The 18246-nt window shown below is 35.5% G+C and overlaps 1 protein-coding gene across 1 annotated transcript; it reads right to left on the bottom strand.

Moving 5' to 3' along the window:
* Positions 1-96: 96 nt before the first annotated feature.
* LOC123674478 (endoribonuclease Dicer) lies at positions 97-18036 on the bottom strand. The gene is made up of 16 exons (XM_045609360.1): positions 17898-18036; positions 17580-17738; positions 17324-17523; positions 16978-17242; positions 14930-15262; positions 13399-13990; positions 12024-12302; positions 10954-11163; positions 10277-10798; positions 9892-10183; positions 9106-9590; positions 6994-7332; positions 4982-5216; positions 3241-3803; positions 2694-2878; positions 97-1410 (listed from the first exon to the last, which is right to left on the bottom strand). Exons 1-16 carry the CDS (start codon positions 17915-17917, stop codon positions 1263-1265), a joined length of 4827 nt encoding a protein of 1608 aa, XP_045465316.1. The 5' UTR covers positions 17918-18036; the 3' UTR covers positions 97-1262.
* Between the last annotated feature and the right edge of the window lie 210 nt (positions 18037-18246).

The raw sequence follows: 18246 nt of genomic DNA, 5'->3' as shown, positions 1-18246 counted from the left end.
AGCTTGATTTTGTAGTGCAGTTGGTAAAATTATTTTCATGTTGTACATATTTTTGCTCCTACTGATCTATAATCTTTTAAAGAAAAACTCAAGAAAAACCAGATCATTTATACTTTATTCATACAATCTATGAACATATAACAATATACATATTCAAAATCATATAAACATATAAATGTTGTTTTATCCCTAATTCTCTAATTAAAAAAAATATATAAACCGATTGAGAGTGTTATTCAATTCAATGCAAATATACAGAAACTTCCGGGCTTGAAAATATGTAATATTTGTATAGAACCATTTTGTTCATCGTGAAATTTTCTTACCCATCTTAAAGAATATAATCAGTTCTTCTCCTATATGACAAAAACAATCAAAAGCGATTTTTGGTAATACATAAAATATACTAATTTTAGAAGGAGAAAAAAGTTGCCCAAGGCCATATCAGGGGCATATGGTGGTTGATCAAAAGTAATCAAACCTAGTATTGCCTTAAATCTATTGTTGATCCCACAAAATAAAAAAAAATGCTTTGGTTTGGTGTATCCATAAAAAAAATATCCTCTTATCCACGAAATATAATAATAAATTATATATCCAACTTGGATTCCTATAAATAGAAAATTATTGTAATTGATCACAGTACATCAAGAGGAAAATTTAAGAGGTGGATACACCATTATCTCTTAGACATATAAATCAGACATATGATAGTTATTATTATATATTGCCACCATTTCTTTTCAACGTTTCACAATGTTAAGTCGTGTATTTATTTATTAGACACAAGGCTGCCTTATTATTATTATCAAAAATATCTCGACTCGATTGCGACATAAATTGAATATCCAAACGAGGAGATATCTTGCTTTGAGAATTCTGCAATGAATTGCAGAATCCTCAAAGCAAGATATCTCTTCGTTTTTTATTATTATTATTATCAAAAATATCTCGACTCGATTGCGACATAAATTGAATTTCAAACGAAGAGATATCTTGCTTTGAGAATTTTGCAATGAATTGCAGAATCCTCAAAGCAAGATATCTCTTCGTTTGAAATTCAATTTATGTCGCAATCGAGTCGAGATATTTTTGATAATAAAAATAATAAAAAACGAAAAAAACGAAGAGATATCTTGCTTTGAGGATTCTGCAATGAATTGCAGAATCCTCAAAGCAAGATATCTCTTTGTTTGAAAATGCTGAGGTGTTTGAATTTCAACAGATTTATATGAATAGAGGTACCTTGAGGATTCTGCAATTTATTGCAAATTCCTCAAAGCAATTTTAGCCGCCGCTTTCTTTGCCAATGTTTTGTTGGATCCAAAACCATAAACGTATTTGGGCCTTCCTTCTGCAAGGAAATTCAGTCTCACCATTACCGATCCATCTCCTGTCTCCTTAGCTTTGCTGTGAATGAGGATACAAAAATTACATAAAAGCAAGTTAAAGTTGTATCCGAATGAATTGTTCTAAAGGGTGTTTTTTTTAGAGCTATAGAACTTTAAATTGCAATAAAACAACGATGGATTATTCGATTGACATGAATTTTACTTATCCGCAAGATAATCTTGTGGCATTACATTTTAAATGATTTCTGGCATATGACCGCCACGGCTGGCTCGGATGTAGTCCAATCTGGACGTCCAATTTTCGATTAATTTTTCCAACACTTGTGGCCGTATATCGGCAATAACACGGCGAATGTTGATTTCCAAATGGTCAAGGGTTTGTGGCTTATCCTTATAGACCAATGACTTTACATAGCCCCATATAAAGTAGTCTAACGGTGTTAAATCACAAGATCTTGGAGGCCAATTCACAGGTCCAAAACGTGAAATTAGGCGGTCACCAAACGTGTCCTTCAATAAATCGATTGTGGCACGAGCTGTGTGACATGTTGCGCCGTCTTGTTGGAACCACAGCTCCTGGACATCATGGTTGTTCAATTCAGGAATGAAAAAGTTAGTAATCATGGCTCTATACCGATCACCATTGACTGTAACGTTCTGGCCATCATCGTTTTTGAAGAAGTATGGACCAATGATTCCACCAGCCCATAAAGCGCTCCAAACAGTCAGTTTTTCTGGATGTAACGGTGTTTCGACATACACTTAAGGATTAGCTTCACTCCAAATGCGGCAGTTTTGTTTGTTGACGTAGCCATTCAACCAGAAGTGCGCTTCATCTCTAATGGACGTGCGCGATACGTATTCCGCACAGAACCATCATTTTCGAAATAAAATTGCACTATTTGCAAGCGTTGTTCAGGCGTGAGTCTATTCATGATGAATTGCCAAACCAAACTGAGAATAAATCACTTGACAGTTGTTAAATCGGTCGCCATCTTGAACAGCAATGCCAACTTAAAGTTATATACCTCGAAAAAAAACACGCTATATAAAAATGTCATCAATAATTTGACTTATGTCATGTCAAACATAAAAATTATGTTGGTCAACCTGCAATTTGAAATTTCAGGGGGAAGAGTTCTGTTGAATTTCATGCTTGATTAATGTCAAAATTTCCTTAAAAAATTCAACTTCACGTAATTGCCTTTCTAATTTTTCCTCTGCAAAATCTTCCAATGGATTCGACATGAAAATCAAATTCACAAATCACCTTTTTCGAATTGGTTTGAAACTAAGTGAAACTTTATGTTTGAAAAATATCAACTAAGCCAATAAACTTACTCAAATTCTGGATAAGTCCCATCTTTCTCATGCAACATCCTGACAGCATTCTTTGGAATGTTAGAACTGAATAAATTGATCTCTTTCCACATAATACGATAGAACACTTTCCAAACCGTTTGGAGGCAATATCCGCTGTCCATATATATTGCTGCTGCTAATGCCTCAAACAAATCTCCAAGAACCTGAAATATTGAAATAAATAGTGATTTCTTCGAAAAAAAATTTCATACACGATTTCCAAAAATTGTCTGAAACAGACTATCCAAACTTTACAAGAGTAAATTGAACAAATAGGCTATTCGATAAAACTTTTGAATCAATCAATGGATATTCTCAATTAGCTTTAATACCTCTCGAAAAAATTGCAATAAAAATTGTAAAATTCAAAAAGGACGTCAATTTAACGCAAGTGGGCGTCAGTGACGTCACTTGGAAGTAGAATAAAACGTTAAAACTCCACATGAATTTACCTTCAAATTTGTTCATAATAAACTAGTTAATGTTTTACCGAAAAAATTAAAAATCTAATAGATTAATCTCCTACCTTTGGCACGTCGACATATTCAGCAAGCTTCAAATCCTCCTCTTCCAATAGGATAAGAACTTCATCGTCTATCACGAAATTTTTCTTAACACTAAAGAAGTCCACGAATTTATCTATATGATACTGCAGTTTCGAATTCAACAGGAGCAGGTATTTGTGCAGGCCCAGCCTGACGATGAAACTCGCGAATGTATTGTTGTTGACCAGGGCCGATCGCAGATCTGTGAGGTCTCCGGGGGTCAGATCGTCGAAATTTTCAAAGATGAAACAGGTGATCAAAAAGTCCAATACGGCGTCGCCCAAAAACTCCAGTTTCTCGTAGCTTAGGGTCACCCTGTTGGGGGTGTAGGAAGCATGCGTGAAGGCTTGAAGAAGGAACGATTTGTCTTTGAACGTGTAACCCAGGATTGTCTCGATATCTTGGTAAAGAGGCAGGTGGTGTTTGATTTCATCCAATGTGACTTCTGGTCTCAATTTTGCTGATGGTACTGGGGGTAACAGCAATTCGTGGATTTTCTCTGATGGTGGAATTATACCCATCCATTGCACCACCTTCAGACAACCTGAAATATAAAGAAATTAAAAGAAATAATTGTAATAACAGGTGTGGCAAAACGTCAAGATTCATGATAATACAAACAGAAAGTAACGGGTGTTTTTTTTAGACGTATATAACTTTAAGTTGGCATTACTATTCAAGATGGCGACCGATTTGACAGCTGTCAAGTGATTTATTCTCAGTTTGGTTTGGCAATTCATCATGAATAGACTCACGTCTGAACAACGCTTGCAAATAGTGCAATTTTATTTCGAAAATAATGGTTCTGTGCAGAATACGTATCGCGCACTACGTCCATTTTATTTTGTTTAGCGATGAAGCGCACTTCTGGTTGAATGGCTACGTCAACAAACAAAACTGCCGCATTTGGAGTGAAGCTAATCCTTAAGTGTATGTCGAAACACCGTTACATCTAGAAAAACTGACTGTTTAGTGCGCTTTATGGGCTGGTGGAATCATTGGTCCGTACTTCTTCAAAAACGATGATGGCCAGAACGTTACAGTCAATGGTGATCGGTATAGAGCCATGATTACTAACTTTTTCATCCCTGAATTGAACAACCATGATGTCCAGGAGCTGTGATTCCAACAAGACGGCGCAACATGTCACACAGCTCGTGTCACAATCGATTTATTGAAAGACACATTTGGTGGCCTAATTTCAAGTTTTGGACCTGTGAATTGGCCTCCAAGATCTTGTGATTTAACACCGCTAGACTACTTTCTGTGGGGCTATGTAAAGTCATTGGTCTATGCGGATAAGCCACAAACCCTTGACCATTTGGAAGACAACATTCGCCCTGTTATTGCCGATATACGGCCACAAATGTTGCAAAAAGTCATCGAAAATTGGACGTCCAGATTGGACTACATCCGAGCCAGCCGTGGCGGTCGTATGCCAGAAATCATATTTAAAATGTAATTCCACAAGATTATCTTGCGGATAAATAAAATTCATGTCAATCGAATAATCCATCGTTGTTTTATTGCAATTTAAAGTTCTATAGCTCTAAAAAAACACCCTTTATATCGAATGTCCCAAATCCGTTGTTTGGTGAGTTTAGAAACTGTGCAAAAGATCCTGTTTCCACAACAATTCAATTTTTTTTCTTTAATAAAATAATCGTATCACGTAAACATTATACTGAATTATTAATTTAAAAAAAAAATTATATGGATTACCATCAATTCCAGTATTGAGAAGATAAGTCCCCAATATAGCTTCAACAGCATCTGCTACACACTTATCCTTTATAAATTGCTTCCTCAAATAGTGATCCGTGTCATTGAAAGAATCCTCTGTGACATCCTCGTTATACTCATTCACTTCCACCGTGAATTCTTCCATACGAAGGTCACCCGATATCATTTCCTCCGTTGTGAAATTGAAGGAGTTCAGTATTTTCCATGAAACAACCTTTAAACATACAAATGACAAAGTAATCGACTGGATCTTTGGATTTTTACATTCAAGTTTCATCTCATTATTCAATAGTATTCATTACTTTAATTTTGATGAACTGCCACCAGTATGCGAGTCTTGGGCATAAAGAAAGTTCATTTGCTGCTGGTTTGAGAGGAAATACTTAATGTTTACTGTTGATGTGGAGTTCCTCAGGGCAGTGTATTAAAAATCAAAAGTGGGGCTTTTTCATGGAGAACCCTTTATAAGCTGATCAACAATCTTTAGAAGAGTGGAAGTTGGGGATATACATTGTCAAAATATGTATGAGCATTATTTTCGTGTCAAGAAAGTTGAACTGAACTGATCTCCTGCAAATGGGGGAAAAAAAATGATCTCTCAATAGGAAAATAAATCTCTTGGAACTCTTAAAATAACCAGAATATTTAAATGTAGAAAGTGTCGAAATTCGCACCAAAACACTGAAAGTAAAGGAATAAAAATGCAGATAATGCACCTGTTTACTTCAAATTGACGTCATCGTAAGTGGTGCCCAATCCAGTTCATTTCACATCACGTGATAATAGGTATGAGTTATCCAAGTTTTCAGACCTTTTTTTATAGAATTGATAAGCAGAGCCTTTGTAAAAAAAATCTATCAGAATATCATTAAATAGGAAGTGCACTCCGCAAAAAAATTTACGCACATTACGGGAATCTCAAATTTATTCTACAACTGAAGGTGTTCAGATTGAGCAAACTCATGGGGTGCAAATTAGCACTCAGACGATAAGAAATCACCTCAGAGAATATGATTTAAGGCCTCGTGTCGCGGCAAGAGGCCCAGCTCTTACCCCAGCCCATCGAAGGGCGCGTTTGGATTTTGCGAGAGAGCATATCCATTGGGAAGAGGCTGATTGGGAAAGAGTTCTCTTCACAGATGAGTCTAGATTCTGCCTCTACCATTGTGATCGACGTTCCCTTGTAAACAGACGTCCACATGAAAGATATGCTCAGTGCAACTTCCTGAATACTACTGGTTTCGGGGGAGGATCGATTATGGTATGGGGTGGAATATCTTTGACTGCTCGCACAGACCTAGTGGTCGTTGATAATGGAGCTATGAATGCTGATAGGTATATAAGGAATATTCTTGAAGAGCATGTAGTGCCATTTGCCCCATACATTGGTGAAAATTTCATTTTTATGGACGATAATGCCAGACCCCATCGTGCGCGCATCGTTCAGGAGTACCATGAAGAGGTTGAAGTCTCTCGAATGGAATGGCCAGCAAGAAATCCAGATCTCAATCCGATTGAGCAGGTTTGGGACAAGCTCAATAGAAGGCTGAGAAGTTCAGAAAATCATTCAGCTACTCTTAATGACTTAGGAATCCAACTCAGAGAAATCTGGGAAGGATTACATCAGAACATTTTAAGATCACTCATTTTGAGTATGAACCGTCGTTGCCGAGCTGTAATTAACGCAAGGGGTGGAAATACCAAGTATTAAATCACTTATCAGCATTCTAGTATTTTGAAAATTGTTCATTTCTCTTCTTTCACATAAGATTCGGTGAAATCCTGAATTTTTCTTCCATTTAATGTGTCTTGTTTCGTTCAAAACCTTCCCGAGAGAACATAAAAAGTAAGTTATAAAGTCAATGTAGAGTTAACTTTCATTAAAATTGAGATTGTCAGAATGTGCGTTAATTTTTTTGCGCAGTGTATTTTCATTCTGCGTAAAATTGTGCCATACGAATTTGCGAAGTCGAATTTTTGCAGGTACTCACCTTATCACAAATATCCAATCTGATCTTTTCCGGAATGCAGAAACCAGGGGGTATCCAGCCGTTTTTCAAACGAAGATCCTTGTTTCTCATGATGCCCCCCATATTGTGTTTCTCTGCCAAATAGTACAGATTCTTATTGCTGATTATTCTGCCCTTCAACAGAGTAGCCCTGCCCTCGTCAAAGTGGGGGAATCGGACGCTTATATACTGAGAGGTTATGAATTTCAAAAACGAATCACCAAGAGTTTCCAAACGCTCCAAGTTAACGATATCGTTAGCTTTGGGAGTTGTCATGGCTTCGTACATATCAGCCAGCTCTACAATACCTGAATTCGGTAACTGAAAGAAAAACAAAAAAAAAATAAATAAAAAATACAATCTGAATTTGAACAAAAATGAATTAGTTAGAAAAAAAGTATTTATACTTTCTCCGTTAAAGCGAGTAGTTCGAGTGCAATTTATTAGTCCAATTGAGAAGTCCCCGGTCTGATGCACAGATGGCGGTGCTAGTATTGAATCCATATGATTTTTAGACCAACCTTCAAACGATACGTGTCAAAATTTGACAGTAGTCCGACCATTAGTTCGTGAGATATTGTGTTGTGAGTGTAGCTACTTTTGTTATTTGAAAAATGAATTGATGAAGAGTTTCCGGGATCTGCATTAGAAAAATCAACCATCATTGATTGGTATGCTAAGTTTAAACGTGGTGAAATGAGTACCGAAGACGGCGAACGCAGTGAATGTACAAAAACGGCTGTCACAGACGAAAAAATCAAAAAAGTAAAATAATTTTAAATGACCGTAAAGTGAATTTGATGGAGATAGCAGACATTGTGAAGATATCATCTGAACGTGTGCATCATATCATTCACGAATATTTGTACATGAGAAAGCTGTGTGCAAAATGGGTGCCGCGCGAGCTCACAATCGATCAAAAGCAACAACGTGTTAATGATTCAGAGCAGTGTTTGAAGCTGTTTAAGTGCAATAAACCTGAATTTTTGTGTCGATATGTGACAATGGATGAAATATGGCTCCATCATTCCACTCCGGAGTCCAATCGACAGTCATCTGATTGGACTGCACACGATGAACCGAATCCAAAGCGATAAAAAACACAACAGTCAGCTGGCAAGGTTATGGCATCAGTATTCTGGGATGCGCAAGGTATAATATTCATTGATTACCTACAAAAGGTCAGATCATCAACAGCGATTATTATATAGCGTTATTGGATCCTTTAAAGGATGAAATCGTTAAAAAACGGCCCCATTTGAAGAAAAAAAAGGTGCAGTTTCATCAAGACAATGCGCCGTGTCACAAATCAATGAAAACAATGCCAAAATTGCATGAATTGGGCTTCGAATTGCTTCTGCATCCACCGTATTCGCCAGATCTGGCCCCCAGCGTCTTTTTCCTGTTTTCAGACCTCAAAAGAATGCTCGCTGGAAAGAAATTTAGCGCCAATGAAGAATAATCGCCGGAACTGAGGCCAATTTTGAAGCGAAAGACAAATCGTACTGCAAAAATGGTATCGAAATGTTGGAAGATCGCTATAATCCCTGTATCGCCTTCGAAGGCAACTATGTTGAAAAATAAAATCAAATTTTGCCAAAAAAATGTGTTTTACTATGGTAGACCGGGGACTTTTCAATTGGCCTGTTATTGTTGGCAACCATGAACAAGAAGAGATACCAATCGTTCATAGCACTTGAACTAATCTAACCAGAAATTGTGGGGATGAACAACAACCGATCTCAAACTGTTTGGAAATACACAGGGTGTATCAAAAAAGTGTGAATGATCAAACAGATGCTTTTTCCATGGAACACTCGGTGTTTATTAAATTTTTTTATTGTATGGAATAAATGAACCCAAGACTGTTCAGGTTAAATGATTAAAACATGTCATTTTTGAAATATTACGATCTTCCATAAATTGAAGGGTCTTTTCAAAACGTGATTACCCCAAAATGAATGAAAATAAAATTTAGATTGTGCCGAAACCAATTAGACTACGACTAAAGCCCGAAATTCCAAGTCACAACAATTATAAAAAAAAAAATAAAAAACAAAAAAAAATAACAAAAAAAAAACACAAATAACTTACAAAGAGCATTTCGATATTCTTATATTCATATTCTTTGACATAAGTTAAGGCGGGAAATTTTTTGGGACTGAAGACCACTTTCCTCTGTTCGTGCGTTATTGTACTACTGATGAATTTGCAATATGCGAAAACATCAAGAGTCGTCACATCCAGCATACGTTCGATGTCTTTCGGTTCGTCCAAATCCTTCCAGGGATATCTAGACTCGTCAAGAACATCCAATGTGATACTGTCTTCCGAGGTACCCATCAAAGGAGTGGGCAAAGCCTCCACCCTTTCGGATTCTTCGTACCTCTTAACGACTATTTTTTCCTTGGAATTCTCATCCAAGAACGGTTTGTATTTGATAAGGTTGAGGTTCAACTTTAAAGGCTTCATATCCTGTTCTTTCATTTTGAATCCGCATTCTCTTCCGATTTTTTGCCATAGAGATTCGACCCGCAACATGAATATCAGTCGGTAGAGAACGCAAGGAATGAATCTACCTAAAAGAGAAAAAAATTATGGGGTAGAGTAGTTGTCTCGATAAATGTTTACAAAACCGTCTCCTAGTATTTTTCACTTTTTAAATCATTTTTCATGAATATGAGCATTCTAGAATGGTTTTCAATGATGGCAAATTAGTATTTTGATATATGTCATCAAAAATCATTCCTAACCTAAAAGATAGGTTAGACCAAGTCGTCAAGGAGGGGAAAAAGTATGTTAATAGGTCAAAATTGTCAAATTGGTTAGGTTAGGTTAAGTGGTGTCAAGTAAAAATGAGGTTATATATTGAAAGCCAACCTTGTATCCAAAGTTCAGCAGGAAATTCTCGTTTTCCACACATTTCCGGTATCAAATACTCCTTGTTATCCCTCGAAAAGTTTTCATCCCATTTCCTTTTCTTCTCCAAACCGACCGGCCTGTATAAATTCATACTTTTGGACAAACTTCTGACCGAAAGCAAGGGTTGCGACTCGACTATAATTTTAGTACTGTATTTCTTGTCATAATATTCGAAAAAGTCTTTGTAGGTTTCATTGGGAAAAGCTGAGTGTGGGTTCATATTTTCACAAACGGCAAGTACCAGGTAATTCTGAAAATAAGAATCGATAAAATTCGAAAAATTTAAAAAATGCCATAAATAAATACATCAAGAGAATCCCGAATAAAAATCAATAACATTTACCGGAAAATCTATCCTGTAAGGAGGATAAACGATCTTATGTAGAAAGTTATCCGAATCCACCACCAGGTTGGACTTATCTGTGTCATCTATGCATTCCTGGCACACCATTTCCGTATTTTTCTCTAAAACCTCATAATCGATGTCCAATGTGTCTTTTCTCGCAGGAACCAAGAACAAAGATTCTGCCTCGTCAGAATGATCCAGCATAAAACAATTGTTGAGTACATTTAGAACATCATTGAATATTACGAAGTGAAACTGCTTAACGGCAGCTACTTGTGCCTTGGATAAGGTAATGGTCTTCACGTTGTTCAATATAGAAACAACGATGGTACCGCTTTTGACAAAAATGGGAGAGGAGCAGGTATCTGGCAGTAAATTTGGAGTGATAAAACCATAAGTGAGATTTGTATTGTAAAATTTCGTTTCGTCTTCCATTATGGTAAAGAGAGGTTCAAAGTTCATTATGTGTAGGTAGACGTTCTGACCATCTTCTATTTTTCCAGAAATAGCTTCCGGATACTGCAAAACAAAACTTTAAATGAGTAACCTGTGACATCGGAGGAATAAATAGAAAATGAGAAAAACACTAACTTGAAGTTAGATTATTTTGGAACAAGTGCAAACAAAATGTGTAAAATTTTATCAAACATAAGATCATCAAATCTTTTCCTAACCTCTAAATCGTGTAGACGCATCTTTTTCAATCCGGCATCAATCTCCTTATGCTTAGGATGATGTTCAAACAAGTGAGAAACATCTGTCTCTAGCAAAACCCTCGGCTTGGGTAACAAAAACTCGTTCAGTTCACCTAAGAAGTACAACTTGATGCAAGCTTCATAGGCCGCTGCCCTTTTCGCCATTCTTTTATTTCTCATAGCCACGCCCTGTGAAAATAGATAAAACAGAAGGTTAAGACATATCATCTGTACTCGGAGAAAGAAGGACGAGTGAAAATTCCAGCTGAATTTTTCCAAACTGGTCTAGATGCGCTATAAACGATTGGTGTCTCTTTTCTCTTCTTAATGTTATTTGAATACTTTGATAATTCAAAGCTCTATACTTAATATCGGGTTGAAGCTGTGTTTGGTAGAATTTATGTCTATAAGATAAAGATTTTGTCCGTCATCAGGAGATAAAAGACACCAATTGTTCATAGCACCCGTCTACCAGCAATCAATACCACCTGAACTAAATCAGTCCGAAATAAAGGAGATGAACCCCCTCCATCTAGGGTATGGTCCGTATATCATCTTGGTTACTATGGTTAGTAAGTTGGTGGTCCGTATATGTCAAATTCCTCTAAATCTGGTGACTATTTCCTCAAACTTCGCTGAGTTATCTGTCACCAGAGCAACTGTACTTTTATTTTGGTTAGGTTCGGTAACCACGCCCACTCCGGTTGGCAGTTGTAATTTAAATTTCAGACAAACACCCTTCAGAGCCCTTGAAAACTATTAGTTATTTATAAATTAGAAGAGATCAACCATTTATAACCTCCAAAATTCTGTCAATGAAAAATTTAGTTGACCATTGACAAGTGTCAAGCGGTCCGTAAATACAAAGCAGGTTACCTGAAACATTGAAAACCACTGGTAACCGCTCTGAAATTCTCGGCGATATACGGACCATACCCAAAGAAGGGACTATAACACAGCTGCAGAGCCCAGAATTCTTTAATTCAGCTAAACCTTGCAGCCCAAAAAGCCTTCAGCATGAAACTAAGGAAAAAATAGATGAAACTTACCTTGACCTCATCTCGTAAAGGGCATACGGTAGGCAAACACACTGTGACAACAACACCTTTCTGTTCAATCTTGTAATACCATTCAGGAGCATATTGAGTGTAACGATTGCACTGGAGTGTTTGACAGTAACGGCTAAGGAGTGAAATGGAAGAAACCGGATCGATACATGCTGATCCAGGACCATCGACATAAAAAGGTTTGAGCAGATCGTTGCTGTACATTTCATCGATTTCCTCTTGTGATGGTTTCTCTCTCTCGTCATTTTTCCCAATCAGATACTGCAAATTCGAATCATTCAACATGCATTGTAACAGAAAAATTCGAATCTATATATGTTTAAATTGCATATAAGTATATACTGTAGTCATCATGTTTTAACTGGGCATCCTATATCAGTCATCAAGTTTTTAAATTTAAATAACAACTTAACTATTAATAACACACTATTTACTTTGGCCAATCCAGATAGCTGTCATAAATAATAAAATTCAATATGGCGGCAGTTGGCATATTATTTGAAATAATGAATGTTTGGTATTATTGTTTGTATTGCGATACTCGTATCTCCCCTATATTTGGGTTTTGCTTTCAATTGTGGACAATAATTCGAGCTTGAACTAAACAAAAATGCCTATTATGTGAATTGTAGATGGCTGTGGATATCACTATCACAGAAATATTCAGAGTAATAATCATAGATGGAGGGAGGAGACGTAATTTTCAGTGGGGGAATTTTGTTCCCAACATGAAATACCAAATTTGACATGAAGCGCGCGGAAATAAAAACATATCAGTGAGATGATATTTCACTCAATTGGCGGGTTTCTCCACAAAGAACATACTTTTTATGCCTCATAGTAGCCTAAAAGTATCAGGAAACTTTCAAACCACATGAAATAACCAATGACAGAAGGATCGAAATAATAACGCTTAGGTGCCAAATTTTGTATTTCAGCAGGTAGATACAGACTAACTTTTTACTATAAATTCGACAATTAGGAAAAACTTCGAATTTCAAATATTCATATTTAATCGGGAATCACTCAAATAAAAATATTTCATTCATTTTAGCATGAATTTAAAAAATATATCACAATCCGCAAACGTCTTCTAAGCATGTTGGGGACAAGTAAAAATTGCTTACACTCCCTCTATCTATGTTTATTACTGTATGGGTTTGACCATGTTCATTATCCATTTTTATAATGTTCGAACAGCACAAAACCAAGGGAAAAATTAGAAGCTTTTTCCATGTTTTTCAGTTAGCAACCTGTAGTCTCTGATGATGACAACCTTATTGTCAAACCGCATGTCAAAAACGAATTTGTCTGATTATCAGAGATGAAATTTCAAGATGCATAAAATTATACTCACTTCATTCAAAGTTTGCTCTATCACTTGGTATTCTCTATATTTTTCACCAAATTTCTGTAACTCATTTCTAGGGACCAAAATGTAATAGTGACTCTTCTTATGCCTCGCCCGTCCTTTGGACTGGATATAAGATCTATAATCCTTGGGAACGTCAAACTTGCACACCATCGAGCATTTAGGTATATCGATACCCTCCTCCAACACTTGAGATGTGCAGAGTAGGTTGGTTTCTTTATTGGTAAACCGATTGATCACTTCCTTATTCTTTTTTGCAACATATAAATTCTCTAAACTTAGAGAAGCAACATTGTTCGCACCAACAATGAAATCCGATTTAATATAATTGAAATTCGGATCGTTCTCGCTCAGAGCTTTCAAGACGTGGTGGAGTACTTTAGCAGTTGATCTCCTCTCTACGAAAATCAAACCGCAAAGCTCTTCCTCTGAGCTTTCCTTGAACTTCCTGAGGATCTCGAACAATTTCAATACTTTATCGCTTGAAAACGTGAAAATTCGTTCTTTCTCATCCGCGCAGTCTTTCATTGCAAATTTGAGGCGATTAATGCACTCCCCTAAGCACGACATTATGGCCCTGAAATCGAAATCTCCATGAACAATTTAAAACAATTCGACGTAGGTGCAAATAGACAACCCCTTTCACATTTTCATGCAAATTTTTTTTTTTTGATTGGGGTAAGAAGGAAATAAAATTGTTTTCTAAATTATCATAACATTTCCCAAAATGTTTGATGACCTTATCTTCGGTTCATACGAATAATACTTTAGCAAATAAGTGAAGAATTGCAGCAGACAATCGTCTTTTGGTGAGTATTGAACAATAACACTTGAGTCATAAAATGAGAAGTTTCTTGATTTTTGTATATTTCAATGGCCGCAGATAAAGTCCATCTCGTCACAAATAAGGAAGACAATTGACCATATTCACCGTCGCCATATTGTTGTGCGACAATACCAACTACCCAGTGTTCCCAACGGAGAAATATTGAATTTACTAGAAAAATTCCACAATATAAAGTTTATAATAGTGGTTTATGTGTAAATCCCGGAGTACCTTTTCTGGCTGCCACGCCAGATAGGCTTGTTTGGGACAATATTTCGCAAAAATTCCAGCTTTTGGAAATAAAAACATAAGTGAAAGGTGATTTTATATACAAATTAACTGTGGCCGAGTGTATGAATAAAGGCTTCGCTCCTTTTTTGGAAATAGTCAGTGGAAGAATAATCTCTATGGCTGATAGTATTTTTGATATTAGCGGTATTTTTCTAGTAAACTCAATATTTCTCCGTTGGGAACACTGGGTAGTTGGTATTGTCGCACAACAATATGGCGATGGTGAATATGGTCAATTCAAATTGTAATCAAATCAATTGGTTTGAGATTTGAAATAGATTTTTTCTATTTTGGAGGATAATTCTTTCTATGTTGTGTTTTTTGTTGATTTATATGATTTGAAGTATTGAATAAAGAAATAAAATTGAATTTAAAATTGATATATTAATGAACACTCACTTGATGGCATAACGATAATTCGCATCGCTGCAATTGAACAAGTACCTCTGCAACGTTATATTTCCAACATACATACCAATTATTCCACCATAAATTCCAAACATATCTAAATGTATTTTAACATCTTTCATTAAATTCACCAACACCTTTCTACCGCCATCAGAGGGTTCTAGATTATTCAAATCTGTATTTTGCACTTTTTTTTTAGTAATGAAATTCAACACTTCCATTACAGACATTTGATAATCAAGCAAGTCCAAACAAGATAATTCAACTTCTGAAGCGGTAGGAGGAGTGAATATAGGCCTAAATTCTTTCGGATTAGTAGCATATCTAAAAAAAAAATTATTTCAAATGGACTAATTCGAGTTTTCTGTGAACTTGATACTGTACAGGGTGGGCAAATTTCGATGTTTTAACACTACAACTTTTAAACCTGAGGTGATAGACAAAATCTGATACCCCCTTCTCGGTCTCTTTTCCTGAGAAACTAACAAGGGTACTATTAATTTTTGGCCACCTTCTTTTGTTTTCGAGTTATAAGCGAAAATTGGAAAAATGGCGATATCGAAAAACATTTATATCTCCGCTAATACTGATGATAGAGCTCTGAAATTAAAACATTATACAGGCACTTTTTTACGTAGAATCCAGTGGCGTGCTCGTATTTTCAAAAGGGTTTTTAATTACGGAGCTATGACCCAAAGTTATGTTTTTTTAAATGGGAACACTAGATTTCTGTGCCATTTTTTGAAAGCTTAATTTTTCCTGATTTCAAAAATATATAACATCGTATGATTCGTATCAATATGAATAATAGAAAATGGTCAAAAACCTTTTTTTACCCAAGAGTCTCAATATTTCTATGGTTTCAACTGTTGATGAGCACAGAAAAATTGAGCTTCCTATAACAAGAGCACTGTGTTATTCCGTCAATCTGATTATTTCAATGCTTCTCACTAATTTCTACAAAATTCGAATCTAGATTTATTTTATAAAAATAGTTTCGAAAATGAACTCGGAGAGAATTTCCTAGGTAGCTTGAACACAGTTTCAAATATTCCATCTATTGAATTCTGTGCGAAATATCGACTGTGCATCGTGCAACTTTTGTTATTATTAGATAAAATATTATTTCTTGTTTGTTCCCTTCGTAATTAAATTGTTGAGTTCAATCATATATGCGTTGTTTCATATGCTATTTAAAATGGATTGGTACTTGTGCGTATTCATTCTGGAGACCTATGTAAATAATCTTCTGATACATCCATCTCTATACAAATCTTTCGATTGAAACATTCGATTTTATGGTTTTTTTCGTTATTTCCAAATCAATTTTTAGATAAAAAATTTATAAAACATATCTAGATTTGAATTTTGTAGAAATTAGTGAAAAGCATAGAAATAATCAGAATGACGGAATGACACTGCTCTTGTTATAGAAAGCTCAATTTTTCTGTGCTCATCAACAGTTGAAACCGTAGAAATATAGAGACTCTTAGGTAAAAAAAGGTTTTTAACCATTTTCTATTATTTATATTGATACGAATCATACGATATTATATATTTTTGAAATCAGGAAAAATTAAGCTTCCAAAAAATGTCACAGAAATCTAGTGTTCCCATTTGAAAAAATATAACTTTGGGTCATAGCTTCGTAATTAAAAACCCTTTTGAAAATACAAGCACGCCACTGGATTCTACGTAAAAAAGTACCTGTATAATGTTTTAATTTCAGAGCTCTAGCATCAGTATTAGCAGAGATATAAAAGTTTTTCGATTTGCTATTTTTCCAATTTTCGCTTATAACTCGAAAACAAAAGAAGGTGGCCAAAAATGAACTACCCTTGTTAGTTTCTCAGAAAAAGAGACCGAGAATGGGGTATCAGATTTTGTCTATCGCCTCTGGTTTAAAAGTTGTCGTGCTAAAACATCGAAATTTGCCCACCCTATACTTGAAACATGTTTCTACAACAAAGCTCATCGGAAACTAAAGGTTACTAACTAAATTATAGAAACATGTATAATATTATTAAATGAAGTCTTACCCAACTACTAAATCCAGACCCTCAACTGTAGCTATTTTACTGTTGAAAGTTTTCTCCAACTCCCTCACCTCTTCCATAACCTTATGAGTCTTGCAATTTCTATTCAATAATGTAGCCGTCAACCCTAAAACTCTAGGTGGGTTTGTTAATCCACTGAAGTACTTCATCAGAATTCTCATTGAATGGTCATTAACTGCATGATGACATTCGTCAAAAATGAGGAGATTCACATTTGCCATATCAACCATATTTCCTCTGACTATTCCTGAATTAATAAGAAAAATTTTTGTAATAATCTTTTTTTTTTTTTATAATATATATATAAAAACATCCCGCATCACTTTACCTGCTAATATTTCGCTTGTCATCACCAGAACTTGATTTGACTGAAATTCTTTTGTCCACATTTCAAAAGACCAGAAATCTACATTCATTTCACCCGAATACCCCCCGCATTGGAAAGGAGTGTGTTTTTTGATATATCTCACATGCTGGTCCACTAAAGCAACCGTATTGACCAAAATTATGGATACCTTGTGCTGATTACTAGAAATTAACTAGTTTAAACAAGTCAATGTGAATTTTGGGAGGAAACTACGTACCCAAGCAAATCACCACCCATATTTTTTAATACCATTATAGCAATGAAGGTCTTTCCAGCACCAGTGGGTAGAAAAATTATGGTATTGTCTTTGAGGCACTCTTGGTAGATTGCCTCCTGGTAATTTCTGGGGATCAACTCCCCTTCTGTTTCCATATCGCTGAGAAGAGTAAGAATCATTTTAGAAAACTATTAAGGGACTAGTCGATTGAACAAAATTGTACCAACTGGCTTTATAGCAGTTCGAACAATGTTGAAGTTAATCGTAAAACAAGTTCAAACATATGAATATTCTGATAAAGAACAGAAAAAAACTCACTTTTCTTCAAGAGTACACATTTGGAAACTATTTATTCAAGTTTTTACTAACTACTTAAATATGATTAAAAAGTACCGGAAAAAGTTTAATCTTAATCTTTGATGAATTCTTGTTTGTTTTCAAAGAAGGGGACTTACCCACTTCAAGGCACTCACATATGATAATGACTTCATACCACTGAAAATTATAGTCCTACTCCGAACTTCAGGATGTTTAAGATTTCAGTAATAAGATCAAATATTTTTCTTAAACAATAATCCTTCAAAAATTATTCAGAGATAATAAAATTGGAAATAAAATAAAGTAAAATATATATTGTTGCGGAAAATTCACATTGGAACCTTTTAGT

This window comes from Harmonia axyridis, chromosome 3, assembly GCF_914767665.1.
Source record: "Harmonia axyridis chromosome 3, icHarAxyr1.1, whole genome shotgun sequence".
Taxonomy (NCBI): Eukaryota; Metazoa; Arthropoda; class Insecta; order Coleoptera; family Coccinellidae; genus Harmonia; species Harmonia axyridis.
This window is presented reverse-complemented; position numbering and strand designations above follow the sequence as displayed.

Excerpts from the sequence above, each read along its gene's own strand:
- LOC123674478 (XM_045609360.1), bottom strand. The coding sequence starts at position 17,917 with ATGTGTACTCTTGAAGAAAA. Across the intron at positions 15,263-16,977 it reads GGTCTGGATTTAGTAGTTGG|ATATGCTACTAATCCGAAAG; the intron begins GTAAGACTTCAT and ends TTTTTTTTTTAG. Across the intron at positions 1,411-2,693 it reads GGGACTTATCCAGAATTTGA|CAAAGCTAAGGAGACAGGAG; the intron begins GTAAGTTTATTG and ends CCTCATTCACAG.